The sequence below is a fragment of the Dendropsophus ebraccatus genome, chromosome 4, assembly GCF_027789765.1.
Source record: "Dendropsophus ebraccatus isolate aDenEbr1 chromosome 4, aDenEbr1.pat, whole genome shotgun sequence".
In the NCBI taxonomy this organism is placed as follows: Eukaryota; Metazoa; Chordata; class Amphibia; order Anura; family Hylidae; genus Dendropsophus; species Dendropsophus ebraccatus.
The window spans coordinates 118,225,201-118,246,086 of record NC_091457.1 but is presented as its reverse complement, the minus strand read 5'-3'; the positions used below and the strand labels follow the sequence as shown (position 1 = coordinate 118,246,086).

The window sequence follows — 20,886 nt, the reverse complement described above, 5'->3', positions numbered from 1 at the left end:
ATGCTTCAAAGACTGTACAGTAGTAACTGTCAAAAGCAGAATACAAGCCAAAAAGTTTACAAAGATCATGTTTGACATAAACAAGCATTCTATAGGACTTGCCGGAAAACAAAACAAAAAAAAACTACAAAACTAAAAAAAATAAAAAAGACAGAATGTAACCAGCTTTACACAGTAAATAAAGGTTACAAGTCATACGTAACAACAAAATTGATTGTGCATTGAAAACCTATACGTTTCAATGTCTATCTAAACGTTGGCTCTGAAACCATGTTTGGTTACATACACGCAAAAAAAAAGTTCATATTATATAGTCAGCAATTATTAAAATTTTCAATAATTTAAGATATAATAAGCTTAAAGAAAAACAAAAATTAGTAAGGCAGGTGATAAAGTTTCACACACAGTAGGGTCAATTTTTTAAAGTGCACCCATAGCCGAAGCAATGAGCCAAGAATACCACAAGCCTATCTATTCACTACGAACTGGCTCAGTGCCCAAATTCTAAGCGAACAGACACGCTAAGTTGAAGTAACTCCCATCTTGGAGCCATCTAAAGGAACGCTCTAGGCAGAACGGATACCCTGTGCTATGCCTAAGGCAGTGGTGCATGACACAGAGGTTTAAAGAACACCAAAGAGATTCCCTGTGTCATTCTCCTCCCCTCAGACCCTGCACTAGGCATAACAGTGAATTATCTCTAGCAGGAGTGCCCCTTTAAGTATTGTAAAAGAAATTTCCATAGTACTATATTACAGGAATTGCTGTTTATACACTATTATATGGCTCCAAGGTGAAGAATGTACAGAAAGAAGGCAACGGGTAAACTTTAAAGGTATTTGAACCTAACCAAGTGTTCCGATGATGGGGTAGGGAAAGAAGTAAAGATTGCTGAATGCTTCAATATTTTATGATGTGATGCCTCAACTTGCACAAAGTAAGATTGTTATTACCTGTGATATTTGAAGGGGAAAAAAAAAAAATTAAAAACACTGTGCTCTGTGTTATAGCCCTGTGCCAGCAAACCATCCTATAGTCATTCACCCTCTGTTACAAGATCATATTACCGGCTGTAAATTAAGACTAAGGCAGAAGGGGAAGGGGGAAAAAAAATGGTTTTTACCAGGTCATCTTGAGAAAACAAAATTGAGTTTTACATTTACAGAATTTACCACACAAGAAACAATTTAGAATATAAGCTGCTTATTCTGTTGTGCAAGCCATTAAATATATACTGGAGGGTTAGTTACATAGGCCGCAGTGTTCCACCAAGAGATAACACGTTCATTGGCTTGTGCAAATCCCACACCAGTTTACAAGTTTGGGTAGCCTAATCAAATGACAGACCCAAAGCAGCCCATTTCAGAAGAGGTGTTTAACCCTTTCACGACCTGGGGTCATTGATACCTCAATGCCCAGGTCGTTTTAAGATATCAGCTATCATAATGATCCCATAAGCTTATGTTCCTGTGTCTGCCCCCTCTCCTCTGTTCCCTGCTGCTGTTACAATCTTGTAACAGAGGCAGGGGAGAGAGGGGAGGGGGCAGAGCTCACGGGCGTGCGCCCTGCCTTCCCTCCCTCCCACGGCCTCCGTAGCCAGTAAACCGGAAGCCTGAGGCTTCCGGTTTCCATGGCTACCAAAGGGGCTATGCGGTCACTATTATGCAAGATGAATACTTGGCTAAAGCTCATTAATATCCATTTTGGACAAATATGGTGGCTAGATTGAATGACATCAGAATCTGCCATCGAGGACAAATCATTGTTGCCCATTTTATTGTCCAAACATGACTATATGCCTAATGAGAGTTTGGTGGGGCCTCTTCACTTTTCAGGTACATGCTCCTATCCTCTATGTGCCCCCAATGTTTTCTCTAATGTCTCAGAATTATCACTTTCATGCTGTCTGAACTACAATTCATCAGGACAGTCCCAGGTGGCATCCCACCACCCCAGCAGCCTATACACAAATAGGGAGAGATCTATCAATCAAGACTGGTGGGGTGGGAAGAAGCCTCTGGGGACCTCCCTGATGATTTATGGTTCAGGTAGCAGGAAAGTAATGACTGGTTCCCTTTAACCCAGTGTTTCTCAACTCCAGACTTCAAGACTTACCAAAAGGTCATTTCCTTAGTATTTCACAGGTGACATAATTATACATCAGGTATTATGACAGGTGTTCTTTGTATGGGGTATCCTCAAAACTTCATGGCCTGTTGGTGGGTCTTGAGGACAGGAGTTGAGAAACCCTGCTTTAACCCAAAGAGAACCCTATTGATTGAAAGGATCAATGGTGGTCCATTTAGATTTCAAGGATCGCAATGTATACAAGCTGAATCATTTCAGGTTGGATTTGACACTAGTCACATGATAGTACTATATGATGTGTTCCATTTTTTTTTTTTTAAATAATAATAATTACTGGTACATAATTGGTGTGGTCTAAAGATCCCTATACAAATTACACAAAAGTTGTCTAAACTCAGATTTTGCCTAAACAGTTAACTAATGAGTATAGGAGAATCTTGACTCTCCTGGATTCAAAATGTTTGGCCCTTTGGAGGAGAAGTTGCTAGTAAAGTGGTCTGACAGTGGCTTACTTCCAGTTGAAAGAACGTGCATGTTTGCTCAAGCCAACCATACAAATGTATGGGGGGAGTCGGGAGAAACAGCTGACAACTAAAAAAGCATATGGCTGACAACTATCTAAGATGTATGGGCATCTCAAGAAATTAAAATAAATTTACTTTAGTAAGCATTAAGGTTACTGGAATATGTTTTAAGCCGCACAGGAAGATATACAATTTACCTTTACCCGAACCGACAGAATATTAAACCTTACAGAGGGATTATTTAATGGTGAATTTCTGTTTAGCAGCCACTTTGAAAACGTTTGACAGCAGGGTGCACAAGCCAATAAACGTTGTGGATGGACAACCATTAATGCTTCGAAAAATTAAAATGCAAATACACTTGATGCCACATGGAGTCAAACATCAATAGATCCAATACCTGAAAGAAACCGGACAGTTATATCTGCTTTTACAGCACAATAAGGTTGACGGAGATACAAGGAGTTAGCAGCGCACACATATGTGGGGAATTAAAGGGATTCCATAGATTGTCCTAAACCAGGGGGCACGGTTCCATCAAAGTCTATACTATGACTTCTGACATAGAGCAAAAGTTAAACTCATGGCAGAGGAACATGCAAAGGTTTAATATGCAACACCAAGAATTCAGACTTTTACCACATGTGAAGTCACAATTCCAATAAACTATCAACTTGTGTTGCATTTTGTGATACAGTCAAAGCAAAAGCTGAAAACCATGAAATGTGAGTTATTCCCAGAAAAGGCATTTTGTAACATTCAAAAAGTATGACAAGGTCCCTAAACCCAAAGCACAGACCACCTGTTAGCTGGACAGATTGATCAGCTCCCTACTGGTCAGGGGCTGGAAGTTTTATGAATGAAAAACCTCCCTCTGTGATCATAGTTTTAATCTTTGGATCTGAAAAGTACACAGAACTTTCATGAGGTTCCATTTTAACCTCTACAGACACGCACCAGCCCTGCATTTGAAGTTTCACAACAGCTAATGATCCTTAATGGACAACCCTTTGAGGTTCTATCCACATTGAACTCTGTTATTCCCATTAAAGATTCTACTGCAGTGGATTATGTCAATGTATGATCCCTATTTACCAAGCTTTATGTCTACACTCTTCCATTAACATATAGGTGGAACCTCTAGTGCTGGTTTCAGTAGGCCACATAGCACTTAGGGGAGACTATGCACTCACATTGTGATCCTAATGGGAGAATGGACAGAATAAACATCCGTAGTACCCATAATTAGGAGCATACCCTTGCCTATCATCTCCTGGGAAAACAGGTCCTTAAGGTCCCTATCCACTTTTTACTTTTCTCTGCTGTAGCAACCTCCTCAGCTGTCAGGTTCAGTTGTTCAGTTATAAGGTGTATAGGTTTTTCCTGACAGATAATGTTGGTGGATATAGGGGTCAGGCGTGATAGTAAAATCCCTCTTCAGACCCCTTTGATCTGGGAGAGAAAAGCTGTTCCTGTGTATGGGAAGGACAGGAGAGATAACTGATGGCTAAACAATGATTTATAAGTTATTAAAGATGTATGACCATCTTAATGAATGAATTTTGCAATGAAATATTGCGTTTTACTGTCCAAGCATGTGACCTAAGCTTCTACAACCCAGCTAAAAAATACTCTTCGAAAATACCTTAACGCCAGGGTTCTTACCAGAAATATGAATATGAAATACATACTTTCTATGTGTTACAAAAAGCCTTTTCTTTGCTAGCAACATCTTAAACTGAACATTGGGTCCACAACAGGACGTCTTGCATTAAGTATAGATGATGGGTCCAATGCAAGTCACTATAATTCCTCAGCCAAGAAATGGTATGTCGTCCAACTAATAACCATGGTGCCAGTTTCAGGAGTGGCGAGTTGGCCATGACAACCAGTCTAGAACCAATATTCTAGCTTAATTTATTCTATAGATAAAATATTATAATAAATAAAAGTCTAGGCTGTGGACCCTTTTAAAGCCTCCTGTTAAACAAATATATATGGAATTTCGTTACATCTTCAGCGACTGTCACCGACACTGAAAAACAGTCATTGATGCAGCAAGGACTTTCCAGCAAGGAAAATCTGGCCAGTCCATAGGGGATAATGTAGGTTGCCATTTCACAAAAGTTAGTTTACCTTGGCACCCATAATCAATGCCTATACCTTCTACAAGGGTTGCCATACCTGTCCAAGACTATGCTAACCATATCACAAATTGCAACTTAAAAAGGATCATTTTATGTTACTGTATAAAATATTCACGTATGTATCTGTGAATATTACAAGCCACCCTTTTGTCTCTGAGACTTGCATTTCCCGTTTATAGGAATTATTTCACCTAAGCCATTAACAGTCAGAATAGGTCAAGAGATCCTAAGCGGACAACATGGAAAACACAAGATGGTATAGAAGATGGAACAAAGCAGAAGGTTCACACTTTTTATTGTCACCATCTTTTTGCACCCTCAATGTTTATCTGACCAACACAAACTTCTGGCACCAAAATGCGTTAATGTTCTAGTCTTCGGGGCTGTGTTCAAATTCTCACTTCACAGTGTATCAAGCACCAGTGTTTTTCTATGTATTGGTTTTAAATAACCATTTATTTATATATATATTTATATATATATACTTTATATCTATATTGATGTATAAAAATTGATAATATGCTGTATTACAGGAAAGGAGTCGGGGGAAGATGGGGAAGGCAAAACACCTAGGGGACAAAAAAAAGTAAGGGCTCGGCAAAAGCAAATAAAGGAGTTGTCAATGCAATAAATAAATCCAAAAATAATAAAAAATAGAAAGAAAAAAAAAAACAGTAGATCTGTATAAAAAGTAGATTTAGGTGCACATCCAATTACAAATGATTGCTAGGGAAATGCTATAAAATAATGGAATACGCAATTGTTAGGGGTCATTCTTGACGGTACAATGGTTGCCAGGTTTCCAAGTAGAGTAGAAAGTGTCCTGGGAGGAGCAATTGTTAGGGTCCAAGAAAGGAATGAACCAAATGAATTCAGTCTGAACCAAAAATAATAATAATTATAATCCAGGAATATAAAGAGACGAGGCAGGCGGGTGTCTGGGAATTCCTGACCACGATTCGGAGTCTCTTCTGCCCAATGTATGTGCAATATTTTGTGTTCCTTTCAGAATGACTCGTCATTCACAACGGACATGTCGCCCTTAGGGGTTGAGGAGCGGGAGGAACCCTTGTCTGTGAATTCTGAGCCAGAGCCGCTCTGGTTCTGCTGTTCCGAGCCCGCACTGGAGGTGACTGTGGAGGAAGAGGTGGAGGAAGAACGAGTCTTTTCTTTAAAGTCTGTGATTATTACGGTCACATTTCCCACCGTTACCGCGAGCTGTTGTGCAGTACTTCTGTCCACATTCTTCAGCCTGGGCCTGTAACAGGAAAAAGATAAGAAGCTCTGTCAGACTCATTGCTACCTTAGAATTATGTAATCCACAATGTTCCTAATGCAGACCAGATAAGAGCAGAGCAGAATCCAAGGGAATCAGTTGGCCTCTACTTCCAATGGACACTTGCGAAAAGTAGACTAAGAAGAGATCTCATAGGGCCTACTATAGACTTATCCTTAAATTAAGTAAATTTTACTTTTGTAATCTTAGAATAGTGTTCCCCATCTCCAATTGTTGTAAAACTTCTATTAGGCCCTTATAGCCAAAGGATCTCAAAGTAATGTATGCTGGGAGCTTAGTTTTGCAACAACTGGAGATCAGAGTAGAAAAAAACAAACAAACATGTTGCCTTAGGACATGGAATTCCAATGCATCTTGCATCTAAAGATATAGTCCTGTCTAAAACAAAAAAAACTATTTTTTTATATCCACAAAATAATGCTGTCATCATATATTCAGTAACGCATTCACTGCAATTATCTTTCCTGCAGACCCCTCTCCCACCCACGAGGTCACTGGCATTTTAAGGGTCACATTTTTCATCATACAAATTGTAAATAAACTGAAATAGCACATATAACAAGGTTAACTAAGAACCAGTCTTTGTGGTGGCACATTTTTGCTAGATGGCACTGTTGCTACACTATACAATTTGTTGCTTATAGAAAGCACCACACCTGCCATAATATACTAGTTTAAAGGTGTAGTGTAATATAGTAGTCTCCTAATATAAAAAAGGTATGACCCATTACTCTTTTACCACCTATTTAAAGGCCGCCAAGTACCTATAATCATTTCATATTGATGTCTGATCAACGCTGGAAGAGTTTTCATCAACAGATCTGATCCGATCTGTGACTTAAAGGAGAACCAGAGTTAGGGTGATTTTTGGCAGAGTGTTGGGGAGGATGAAAGTAATAACATGCTCTCACCTCCCCCTCCCCAGCCAGAAATCACCTCAGCCCGGAGTTCTCCTTTAAGGTAGACATATACATTAAATTAATATTCTCCATACTAATCCAGGAATGCTCACATTTTTTTAAGGCATGGAGCATGAAAAGATGGTCACCTTGGATCAGCTCCAAAAGAAAAAAAGAGAAGACAAGACTTGTTTTAGGCCAAACCCACAAGAAAGTCTAATATTGATGATGGCTTCTAAATTTTAAGGGAAAAGCTTTGACCTCCCATAGTAACCGGCATTCTCTGTCGGGCAGCAAATGCAAAATCTTCATCTTTAGTTGTCTGTCCCGGTGCCTGGTAAGTGGACATGAGGGCAGAGACCCAGCAGCATGTAGTCATAGCTTTTCACAGACACTCATTTGATTGGCAGCCTAAGCGCAGGGAACTTAACGCAAAGCCCAGTGTTCATGCTGCCAAGCAAGCATTAATGACTGAGAAGAGGGCAAAAACAGCATGACATGCCACTGAGGCTCTGCCCACATGCCTACTTACCTGTCATCGGGGTAGATGATTAAAGATGAAGATTTGGCATTTGTCGTCATGATGGAGACTGCCGGGCACGGCGTCTGAGAGTTGTACTTGGCAGATGTAATGTACTGAGGCCAGCTAACTCTCCTCAGGGACAAGATTGGTTCCCTTTAAATATGCAATCTTGACAATCCCTTAAGTGAGAGTTAGTAGAGTTATGATTTGATGACTCCTCTTGACTTGGATTGCTCCTCAAACTCACCTTGAAGTGTGGTTAAAGTTACTGATCTTTGTTGCATTTGCAGACTGAATACTGTTCATTTCATTTTCAGGGTTTCTGTGTATGTCCGGCTTTGGTCTGTGGGGACACAACCAACAACATTAAGTATTTAGAATCAGTGTGTGCAACAGATTGTGTTAAAGAGGACCTGGGGACAACCCAAAAAATACTTTACTATCAAAAAACCCAAGTTGTCCCAGGAATACTCCTTTTTACTGTTTCCTGATATCTCCCATTCCTGAGATATATGGATTTATAGTTTGTCTAACAATTCAGTTAATAGAAGGACGTGAACTTTTAAATAATGCAAGTAAATATCAGAATGATGGATCTGATTATACAGACACCCCGATTGTATAATCAACCCATTGCCTGATATTCTCTCTCTTTATTAAGTTCACGCCCATCTGAGTATCGACTGAACTGTCAGACAAACTATAAACCAGATATATCGAGAACAGGAGGGGAGGACATATGAAGAAACTGTAAGGTAAGCAATCAGGACACCCCAAGTTAGTTAATGGTAGTAACAGCAAATTTTGGGGGGGATTGGCCACAGGTTCTCTTTAAGGCACCAGTTTGACTAAGTTATTAAGAGCTGCTCACTGCCACTTAGTGCATTAGCTGCAGTGTCCAAAATGTATTACATTTTCTGTGTTGTTGAGGAAAGGTCCATTTATCTTTATGGTCCACCATGGTAACAAAGTTAACTAAGCTTAAACAGAAACATTACCAGCATCCAAAAGTAAAAACCTACATATACATTAATGTCCTCAACATGTAACATTTCAACCCTCACAGGGGTCTTTGACAAAGAACACTTTATTACATGCTGGGGACACTAATACATAAGGGGTTTTTTTTCCTCTCTTTTTCACACTTCGTGTCCACACCTTAAAAGGTTACATTCATGAACCAGAAGTCACTAGGATGGTCCCCTGTAGCTTTCCCCTCCTTGCCAGCCATGACTGCTAGACCTCTCCCTGTTTGTGTATAGTGAACAACCTAATGAACTGTGGGTTAGACAGCATAAAACTTTATTTATTTTATTTATGTAGAACTTTAATAACTTAAAAAAAAATCATGCAGAATTATGCAGGCAGATTGTGGACTGCAAACCAAGAGAATACCATTTTTTTTCCTGCCTTGCAAGGAGTGAGGTCCTCTCAGATGTCTTTACTTAGTATTGTCTGATGGAAAAATAAATTCGTTTTAAAGTGATGTGCTGTTCCATTTTCTTCTATATGTGAGGTTATAAGTTAGGTCACAGTCCAAGGACAAAAAAGTTGGGTTGTTGCCATTATCAAGAATGACGAGGGACTCCAAAACCCCATTCTAGGCTAAAGAACAGGACATGCATCACTCCTCTCTACAGAGGAGTTTGACCTGCTCTCTAAACAAGAAAAGGGCCTTCCTTTTATGACCGGTCAAAAATTAGGTAGGGTTGTCATTGAAGAATCCTTTGAACATTACAATGAAAGACTAGGACTCCCCTCTCCTGGTTTTGTCCATCTTTGCTTAGGCACTGTGGAGGGGGTATGGTTGACTTCCTAACATGCTTCTGAAATTTCATATTACACAAGGGGGTCAGGAAAGCATAATGTCTCAATGAAAAATCAGAGCCACTTGTACAGAGTGGTCCTCTATGTTAGTGGGGGGGGGGGGGGGGGGTTCTGACTGGGGGACCCCAGCTACGATGTCCATGTACCCTAAGATGACTTACTCCAAAAGGCAACCCCTTTAAGGATTCCATACTTAATACAAACATATTGTACAAGAAACACTTGTCACCTGTAATCATGATTGCAAACTTTTCATTAGGCAGACAAATCTAGGGCTCTACTTCCTTGAACATTTATAAGAACCCAGACAGAGCCCTTTAAGAGCGCTCCCTCTCCTTCCCTTTACACTCCTACTACTAATAATCCCAATTAGGCTGTTGCTCAATAACAATTTTTCCAGCGATGCCTCACGGGCCTGTGAAATGGGATTTAAAACAGCAACTCCAAGCCAAGCACATTCTGCGAACACACAAAAGATTCCTTCTCGTCAACATACAAATATCTAGTGGCCAATATATCCCAGAATTCCACGGCTCTTCTGTTTTGGAATGTAAATTAGCTATTGAAACCGTGGCAACAAATACACAGCCTTGCAATATAAAGTAATTATGGGCTCCTCAGCCCCAAATCCAGAGTGCTTCTCACATGCGAGTGCAAACAATGAGACACTTTTATTCCCTAACAATAAGGGTTTTCACTCCCCGTCTTAATTCATACAGCTGCTCGGCCCGCCATGTTTACAATGATACAATTTACACTTATAGAAAATTGAAAGTTTGCTGTCAGTGATGTTTGTGGGGCCCCTTTTTCTGTTCTGTAATAATAAGGCTTGTAAATAAACCAGGACCAGAATTCAGCAATGAACAACTTGGGACTAAGGAGAAAATTATAGTGTCACAATTCTTAGAGCTACTGAACCATGAAATGCACACACACGCTCTTTGGTCTCGGCCCAGGCTCACATACGTGACAGAAGAGGCCGCTCTGTAGGAGGCTTCCTACTGTGGATAAAACAATTTCCCTGTTTTTCCTTTCCCCTTGGTCTTTGGGGGCTACCAGATACCAGATTCATGTGTAGCTCATCACACAGAAATCACAGAACATTACATTCAGCATCTTTGGAGGAGAAGATAGACATCTGTCTGAGCCACTCACCAAGTATAAGAATTATTTGTGTCTTGCCATAAAATGATATTCTCTGACAGGACGTAAATATCAAACCTGCCAAAGAGGGCAACATAGAGCTATCTCAAGATCACCACTTATCACCTATCCTGCAGACAGGTAGCGGTGCTCCAACCGGCCACAAGTACAGGGGTCATTTGTCCAAGGTGAACATAGTATCAGCACACACGCTCAACTGCCGCTCCCTTCACTTTCTATGAGACTGTCAAAGAGAGCTGATCGATGTATACTGCTATCTTACACAGTCCCATAGTTAATGAAGTGATGGCTGAAAACTCGTGGCCACTCCATTTACTCAGGGACAAGGGAACCCCATTGTTGTGAACACTGACAAGTCATAATATTGGAATAACTGTAAATACTAGACCCATGTCCCTCGTTTCATTATTATGCTTAGTCTATAACAGTATACTGCCAATTCCTAAGCTCACCTCATGGTTGCAGAAAGAATGTCATGTTTTAAACCAATCTCTATTCCGATTTGGAGCTCTGCCTTGCCTGCTATAAAGATATTTTAAAGAAGAAGAAAACTCCCACTAAATTAAAAAGAGGAAGGAAGGCAAGTGGTGGTGGTGGTGGTGGGGGGAATAAAACAACCTAAACTCACCTCACCCTGCACCTCTGCTGCACCGCTTTTGGGTCCCATTGACCACCAGCAGAACTCATCTCCAGCTGGAAACTGGGTGCATCACGTACCCAACTCTTTCAGAGGCAATGTCACGGCTGAGGAATTGCCCGCTCAGCCAGTCAGCCAGCCAGGCCATGACGTTGCAGATCACCAGTGACTTCAGCTGAACAAGTGAATATCGCTACGTGGCACTATAAGTAAAGGCCCTATTACACAAAATGATTATCGGCCGTATTCTGCCGTTACGGCCTATAATCGTCTTGTGTAATAGGCGCCAACGATCAGCTGACTTGAACGATGGCTGATCCTTGCAGTCGTTTGTCTTTCAGCATGTTAAAAGACAAACAACTATGATACTAGCGATCTGCTGCTATCGCTCCGAGGAATAGGAGTGGTGGCAGCAGACCGCTGCTGTCTGCTATGGACTGCCCGGACGATCAAGTGATCACCTGGGCAGCCCCCCCCCCCCCCCGTACTAACCTGCTCGCTGCTGATGCATGTAATAGCGTCTGCAGCGAGCGGTGAATGAGGAGCAAACAAGCGCTGACAGCTGTGTACTAGGGGATTAAGTTTGGTTTATTATTTTCCCACACCCCTCTGGCTTCCTGACTTTTTTTTTTGTGGGACTTCTCCTTTAAAGAGTGAAAAATGTTTTCTTCCAAATCAACTGGTGTCAGAAAGTTATGTAGATTTATAATTTACTTCTATTTAAAAATCTTAAACATTCCAGTACTTATCAGCTGTTGTATTGACTGCAGGAAGTAGTGTATTCTTACCAGTCTGGCCTGTTGCTCCCCTGCTACCACCTCTGTCCATGTCAGTAACTGTCCAAAGCAATAGAAAATTCCCTTGGAAAACCTCTCCTGCACTGGACAGTTCCTTTCACGGAGAGAGATGACAGCAGAAAGCACTGTCATACTGGAAAGAATACACCACTTCCTGCAGAATATACAGCAGCTGATAAATACTGGAAGAGTTAAGATTTTTAAATATATAGATTTGTTATTTACTACTAACTCTGTCACCAGTTGACTTAAAAGGAGGGGGAGTCATTCAGCAAAATTTTAAATTTAAAAAAAGATGCAAGTTCCGATGACTACAAAAATAATAAAACATTTCTCAAATCTTGTGTTTACTTAATTTCAAGCAATAATCAAGAATATTTACCCTCTTTACTGAAGAAAAATAAACCACCAACTTCACGACACTAATTTCATTAATGGAGCAAATGAAGCAAACCAATAATTATTATATTGACTGGGCCATTATGTAAACCAGGGGTGGGGAACCTCCGGCCCGCGGGCCGCATCCGGCCCCTGAGACCTCCCGATGCGGCCCGCAGCTCCCCTGTGATGCGCTCCGCTCTGGAGGAGGAAGGAGCCGGCATACACAGCATCCTCCGGTGTCTGTGACAGCTGCCGGATACAGGAGGATGCTGTCTGTTTTGGCTCCTTCCCCACTAGAGCGGCGCGTGTCTTCAGTCTCCTGCGGGCCGCACGCGATGACGTCATTTCATCGTGCGCCGCCTGCAGGAGAAGATCGGCACAGAGGACCTGGGAGAGAAGAGGACATTGGACAGAAGAGGACCTGGACAGCGTGGCAGCGGAGGTAAGGTGAGTGGGATGTTTATTTTTTTTATTTGGGGGTTAACTAGGCTGCCAGGGACAAGACTGATGGGGGTTAACTAGTCCACCAGGGACATGACTGATGGGGGTTAACTAGGCTACCAGGGACAAGACTGATGGGGGTTAACTAGTCCACCAGGGACATGACTGATGGGTGTTAACTAGGCAGCCAGGGACAAGACTGATGGGGGTTAACTAGTCCACCAGGGACATGCCTGATGGGGGGATAACTAGTCCACCAGAGACATGCCTGATGGGGAGGATAACTAGGCTACCAGGGACATGACTGGGGGGGGGGGGTTAACTAGGCTACCAGGGACATGCCTGATGGGGGGGATAACTAGGCTACCAGGGACATGACTGATGGGGGTTAACTAGGCCTACCAGAGGCATCACTGGCGGGGGTTAACTAGGCTACCAGGGACATGACTTGGGGGTTAACTAGACTACAAGGGGCATCACTGGGGGTTAACTAGACTACAAGGGGCATCACTGGGGGTTAACTACAATAGCAGGGGCACTAGGGGAACAATACTTTGTCTTGCCCCGTGTGCTGCAAACCCGCGCTACTAACTGCTGCGCACAGTATGCGGCCCTTGAATGATTTTATTAATGCCTAACCGTCCCTCGACATGGAAAAGGTTCCCCATCCCTGATGTAAACGAACACTGATCTCCTAGTTCGGCCCTCTTATACAGAGCCTAGTACACATCTTAATGATTGTACATGCCCGCCTTTGCGTTAATCAGTCATTGGCCGTAAATCCTCTTTCACATGGAGAGAGATGGGTGTCAATGGCCAATTATGTAATAACATCTCTAAATTAAGCTGGCTTTATTACATGGGGCAATATCTGCCTGATTTAAAAGACAATGAGCTTTAGGGTGCATTCACACGTACAGGATCCGCAGCAGATTTGATGCTGTCTTGTTATTTAGATTTAGGCTGGGTTCACACTATGTATATTTGAGGCTGTATTTGTGAGGCTGTATAGCAACCAAAACCAGGAGTGGATTGAAAACACAGAAAGGCTCTGTTCACATAATGTTGTAATTGAGTGGATGGCCGTCATTTAATGGCAAATATTTGCTGTTATTTTAAAACAACGGCTGTGGTATTGAAATAATGGCCGTTATTTACTGTTATATGGCGGTCATCCAGTCAATTTCAACATTGTGTGAACAGATCCTTTCTGTGTTTTCAATCCACTCCTGGTTTTGGTTGCTATGAGGACCTGACATGAGGACCAAATACTGCCTGAAATATACATAGTGTGAACCCAGCCTAAATCTGCAATTTGGTCTGTGTGAAGCTACCCTTATACAGCAAGTGATAGGTCAGAAAAAGTGACCCTTCGTCTTTGATCCCCATTAGGGCCTTTTTATTACCTAAAATGAGCACCAGTTATGTAGCTCAGCACTCAGAAGCCTTTACACAGCTCCACACTTGTGCAGGCAGGGATGCACAAATGATACCTGAACCGTTTGTGGGACCCTTCACTTTGTCAGCCATAAATTCCCTACTAAACACAGGGTGATGTGTGCCCAAAAAATATATAAGAACTGTATATATTTTAAGCCTGCTAAAACAATGCAATCAGTCAATATCAGCTCATTGCTAGGCCTTTTACATTGTTCAACCAATAACTGCCCCGTGTAATAGGGCTCTTGCTGTTCATATACTTGGTTGCCATTATAACTGTTAATAATGGCCTATCCTCAAGACTGCCCTTCACTACCTGATCGGTGGGGGCCTGACACTGACCACCTGTTTGCCAGAACTGCTGCACCTGCAATACACCATGAACAGAACCGGGAGCAGACCACGCCATACATTGTGTAGAGGCCATGCTTACGTTGTATAGAGGCCAGGCATGAGTTACTGCACGTCATTATTATTTATTTTTAAAGTGCCCTTGATTCTAGAGCGCTGTACAAATGATAAGGGTTGACAGACAGAATTTACACATGCAGAATGTAACAAAATCAAGAAAGTAAAAAAAAACCTACATGAAGATGAGCTTGTATGCACTTTAAGGAAAGCAGAGATGCAGATACCGAGTAATCTGCATCAATCCCGCTACAGAGGGGTTTGCCTCAATCTCTTTTTACTTAATATGCGGCACCGCAGTTCTGATACAGAGCTTGATGGTGGAGTGCTAGGTGTCAACACCCCACCAATGAAGATATTGATGGTTTATACTGAGGAGAGGCCATCAATAAGTAGATTCCCAGGAAACCCCTTTAATACAGAAGCACTACACATGTGAAGTGGCTGAATAGTTACTTTGGGAAATAAGGTTAATAATCTATAGATCTACCAGGTTTGAAGAGATTTGTATATACATGACATTTGACATATCTGCTCACAGAAAGGCCATAAATACCATAGATGCGACTCCTGAACCTGCTATACTAGACATTCAGACACAGTTTAGGTTGGCTGTATTGCCTTGGGTGCTGTGAACTTGTACAGGGCTAACCACTCTGAACCCTAACAAAGCATCGAGGGTCAGTGGCAAAACATTATGCAGTCTCCTACAAAAGGTCTTTCCCAAGATAGAGCAATGGCCCTTATACATGGACCCATAATTCGACAGATCATTGATTTGTGTAATAAAGACAATGATCATCGGCGGATTGTGTCTTTTGGTTCAAACCTAAAAGTCGCCTACTGAGCAGAGCAAAAGGTCCTATTCCACAGAACGATTATTGGCCGTTACGGCCGATAATCGCCCTTTGGAATTGACAGCAACAATCAACCGACATCATTCTTGTTGGCTGATCGTTGCGTCGTTTGTCTTTCAAACATGTTGAAAGACAAACGACTGATACAGCAACGATCTGCTGCCGTCGTTCTGTGGAATAGGAGCGTCGGCATCAGACGCTGCTGTATGCTATGGGCTGCCCGGACGTTGAGCGATCCCCCAGGTAGCCCCCCACGGCCCTCCCCAGACTCACCCAATCGCTGCTGCCACGTGGAATAGCGGCAGCAGCGAGCAGGGAACGAGGAGCAAACGAGCAATAATAGCGCTCGTTTGCTCCTGTCAGTTGGTCCGTGGAATAGGGTCTTAAGTGTAATGCGGCTGATGACTGTGTCCTGTAATGCGGCTGCAATCCCTGGTGTCCTGATAGTTTTGGCACGCTCCCTGCAGCAAATCACTGGCCACAGCACTATTCCTTTGATTGGCTGCGCAGCCTGTCACTTCAGACACTGAAGGGAGCAGACCCAAGGTAGCAGGACATCAGGGAGTACAGCGATATTATATTCCTTTGCACTGAAAATCTTCTGTGCTACATGTAGGACATTGCTTTCATGTATACAAACATTCCCTAAGGGTAACTTCACACACAATGGATCCGCAGAGGATTTTAGGCGGCAAATTCGCAGCGAAATCCGCTGTGGATCCCTTGTCATTCATTTTGAATGAGAAGACATACTCGCAGCGCGATTGAGCTCCTCCTGCGAGTATGTAAATGCCGCCCGTTAACCCCCTGCTGGCAGGAACTTATACTGTACCTGCTCCAGGATCTGGCTTGCTTTGGGGGTTCATGGCATCTGGGCGTCCTTGTTTAGCCAATCAGTGAGCTGCCCCACCGCAGCAAACTGATTGGCTGAGCGTGAAGTGCAGACGCCGGGAACCCCCAAAGCAAGCTGGAGCGTGGAGCAGGTACAGTATGCTCTGGTCAGCAGTGGGTTAACAGGCCACATTTACATACTCACAGGAGGAAGTCAATCCCGCTGCGAGTATGTCTTCTCAGTCAAAATGAATGACAAGGGATCCGCAGCAGATTTCCCTGTGAATTTGCCGCGTAAAACCCGCTGCGGATCCGTTGTGCGTGAATTCCTGAGACATTCCTAACTACAGTACGCCGCAGTTTTAGATGACCTGAAGGTTTTGCAGGTATGATATCCACCATTCTCAGCTGCCAAAAACCTGATGGCTGCACTGCCACCACTATAGGATATGCACTTACCGTGTCTTTTTATAAGTTGTCTTCTTGACAACACTTGTACTAATGTCCCGCTCTGGTTTTTCCTTTTCGTGCCTCTCTCTTTCAACTTTCTGTTCTTTTTCAGGTTTCTCTTTATCAGTCTTATCCTTCTCAATTTTTTCTCTGTCCATCTTTTCCTTGTCTAACTTCTCGCGGTCTAGCCTTTCACGATCCAGTTTCTCCCGGTCACTTTTTTCCCTGTCTATCTTCTCACGATCTAATCGCTCTCGGTCTAGCTTTTCCATCTTTTCTCTGTCCAGTTTATCCCTGTCCAGTTTCTCTCTGTCCAGCTTATCCTTTTCAGGTTTTTCCTTTTCTAATTTCTCTCGATCTGTTTTCTCCTTTTCAGGTTTTTCAATTTTCTCTTTTTTCTCCTTCTTTGGAGGTGGTGGGGTGGCATACTGCTGAGCAACTTGCTGTGCCACCAATTGAGAGTTTATTCTAGGCTTCCTATAAAGAAATACAGAAAGGAAATATTAGTTGTCTAACAAGAACAAAGATTATTTTACACTATAATGCCAGAAAATCAAATACTCAAGAACTGACAGGGGTGCATAAACTTAGAACAAAAATTCAGTGTCTTTTCACCAAAATCTCCATCACTCTAATTCATAGACTGTTTGGCACTGCACTATTCAAGTAAATGGGGCAGAGTTGCAATACTACTCACAGCAGTTTCTGAAGAGGAAAAAAAAATATTCTTAAACAGCCACTTTATAGAAATGACTTGTCTCAAACAAACATAACTGTTGGAAGTACAAAAATCATGTTAACAAGAGTTTAACGTTCCAAATAAGCAAAAATAGTGGTCCAAACGGTGCCATGGAGCATTTCTATAAATACTGTTATTTGGAACCCCCTGCATACATGTCTCATAGAGCATTTTTGATTGAATGAACAGAAGAGACACTATACAGACACAGAGTAAGCAAGAAAACCTGGAAGATATATGCTCTGAAACTTAAATTGTAAAAGAATGAAAAAAATTAAAAACAAACAAAAAACACACACTTTTATTTTGACTAATTCTTTGTGTCAAAGATAGTCATATATGAGAAGTATTGTATTGCCCCCCAAAAGTTATACAAATCACCAATATACAGTTATTATGGGAAATGCTTATAAAGTGCTTTTTTCCCTGCACTTACTACTGTATCAAGGCTTCACTTCCTGGATAAAATGGTGATGTCACTTCCTGGATAAAATGGTGATGTCACAACCCGACTCCCAGAGCTGTGTGGGCTTTGGCTGCTGGAGAGGATGATGGCAGAGGGACATTGAGGTACACAGGGCACTGGAGGGACACTGAGCATCCCTCTGCCATCATCCTCTTCAGCAGCCACAGCCCGCACAGCTCTGGGAATCTGGTCGTGACATCACCATTTCATCCAGGAAGTGAAGCCTTGATGCAGTAGTAAGTGCAGGGAATAAGCATTTCCCGTAATAAGTGTATATTGGTGATTTGTATAACTTTTGGGGGGGGCAACACAATACTTTAATAAAAAATTTCACCGGACTTCTACTTTAAAGTTTGTGTCTAGCCTAAGCCTAATAAGTGCTAGATCCCAAAAATTCATAGGAATATTTGTCGGCTGCACATTACCGTTCAGAGCCAGACAACAGGATCAACTAAAAAAGTATCTGCTACGCTGCGCTACTTTCCGTTGGAACAATTGAAAGAAGATACTTTACGTCTGAGAGGAGGTAGAGGCGTCCAGAGCTAATCTCCGATTCTAAGCACGCCGGTTTTGAGCAGAGTCTTCATCGTAGGACAGCATTACTCTACACAACAATAGATGCTGCTCGTCTCCAAGGAGTCTGAATGATTATTTTGTCTCCGGAATGACAGTTTCATACTCATTGACTGAAATTGTGAGAATGCAGAGACTGGTATAGCCGGGGATGCAATCATCCATCCCTTACTAAACCCCCTAAAATATTCTGCTTTTACCACCATTTTGCGCAGATTTTTTTTCCCCCCTCATTTAATATTGACGGGTTTGAATAATGGGTTGTACTGATCAGAAACCTTCTTTAATCTGCTGCTCTTCAAAAGCTTCACCCAGAGGATATTCAATTAATTCACCGGCTTTCTGTTTCAGCTGGTCTAAGGACAGTAAAGAATGAGACTAAATAATCTCCACATGTAGTTTTAACCTGACTAAAAAGGGAACATATGTAGCAGTCCAAGAGCCAAGAGAAATTAGCAGACGTGCTGACATTTTTCTCTGAAAGGGCACTAGTCATTTTGCTTGGCTGAACCATTATTTCTATTAGGAATTTACATTGAGTGTAAGAAATTCTGATTTTTGGAAAAATCTATGTTAACAATTGTACAGAAATTAGATTTAAATGTTAAAAAATATATATATATATATATATATATATATATATATATATATATATATATATATATATATATTATATATACATACACGTATGTGTACACATACACACACGGCTCCCGCCTTTCAGATTCAGGACAACACCGTCCATGGGCCTTGGCTGGTATAATAGTTCAGCTCTACTGAACTGGGCAGAAGCCGCAATACCACACACAGCTTAGAAGAAAGCAGGCCTGATATTACTAATCCTGGAAAACTCTTTAAAAGGTTAAAAAGCAAAGATTTGGTTGTAAACGCTACATCCAGAGTACAATGCCATACATTTTCACAACTTTACTACACAACTCTTTTTGCACAACGGGAACCATGAGTTTTAGATAGTTTAGAACATTTTTAAGCAAAAGTCCAACATTTAGTGACAGTACAGCCATTTTTTTGTTGTGAACACAAATGGAAAATGTCTGGCACAACCACCAGATATGCCACCTATTCAGAGGTGCAGAGCACATGAGGTCACCTTCGAATCATAGAATATTACAGAACAAAGACCCAGCGAGTCTTCCTGCGCCATAAAATATTTTCAAGCTTTATTAATCATCTTCTAACTATATCACCGGTCAATCTGGGGCGTTTCAGACTATTAATCGTCCTTAAATCAAAGCCTAATAAAATCATGTGGTTTATACAATGAGAGACAGAGCACATTCTCCTAGTGCTCTTCTACCTCGCTTAAATAGACCCGTGGAGGGGGGTGACACTTATATGGGGCCGCTTCTGTTTTTCTCCTTGTATACAGTGCATGATTTTATTAAGCCATGATTAAGGACGGTTAATAGTCTAAAACACTTGGCTGGATCAGTGATGTTTTTAGAAGATGATTAATAAAGCTTGAAAGTACCTTATGGAGCTGAAGTCTTGCTGTGTTTTTGTCCCATTCTTGTTGGACTGGTTAGAAGAATCAGGTAGTGAGGGAATTGGCTCATAGAGGGAAAAAAAAGAAAAAAATGTGACCCGAAGTTGAATGGGAAAATACTTGTTCAGCTGATCGCTTCTTTTGTGTGGCCAATAAAATCATTGGGTTGCACATTGCCCTGTGCCAGCTGCATAAATCAGTGCCGATTAGTGAGCTCAGCAAGTTTTCATGGCCTGTTGGGCCACCATGGTTCCTTAGCACAGTGTTAGAGCATGGCTGAAATTGCACCCATGTATTTATTAGTGGGGCAATTATGGACAATATTATGTGCAGTACTTCGAAATGTTAAAAAGTGAAGACATGTCCTTGCCAATATAGTATTTAAGAACCCCCCCACACCCTTCAATATGCTAAAATAGGGTCACCTCCTCAGCGATAGATGTCCTGTAATCTCAATTTGCCCAAAGGTCAAAGTGGAAGAGTTCATTAACCTTTGAATAAACAGAACCTTAGAAGTAAGGAAATTCAATCGCAAGCTTGACTGGATGCCTAATGCTTTAAATACCTGTCTAGCTAATAAAACTAGGATAGATGGCATGCTGTTCACTGTAGGTGCAAGTTAAATCTACATCAGGAAAGGGCTTAAATGTAAAAATAAAATATCAAAAATTTTGCTCCAAATATTTGAGGGGAAAAAAACTAGTACAACAAATTGGTTAAATGTAGACAACAACCCCATCCTATTAGGACGTGGTGGTGCTGGTACTGTCTGTAAGGCAATCACTGCTGCAGTGGGTATCCATGCAGGCGTTAAGACAACTCCAATTAAAGCAGATTTACACTTTAAACATTGAATTGTCCATACGTTACTAAATCAAGAGTCCGAAAAT

The 20,886-nt window shown here is 41.7% G+C and overlaps 1 protein-coding gene across 1 annotated transcript in view; it reads right to left on the bottom strand.

The window, feature by feature from the left end:
* Positions 1-5,037: 5,037 nt before the first annotated feature.
* RYBP (RING1 and YY1 binding protein) overlaps positions 5,038-20,886 on the bottom strand; it is a 65,370-nt gene continuing 49,521 nt past the window's right edge. The window contains exons 3-5 of the mRNA XM_069966875.1: positions 16,721-17,188; positions 7,726-7,821; positions 5,038-6,017 (exon numbers count right to left, since the gene is read on the bottom strand). Of these exons, the coding sequence (XP_069822976.1) occupies positions 5,765-6,017; positions 7,726-7,821; positions 16,721-17,188 (817 nt within the window). The 3' untranslated portion in view covers positions 5,038-5,764. The remainder of the gene's footprint in view (positions 6,018-7,725; positions 7,822-16,720; positions 17,189-20,886) is intronic.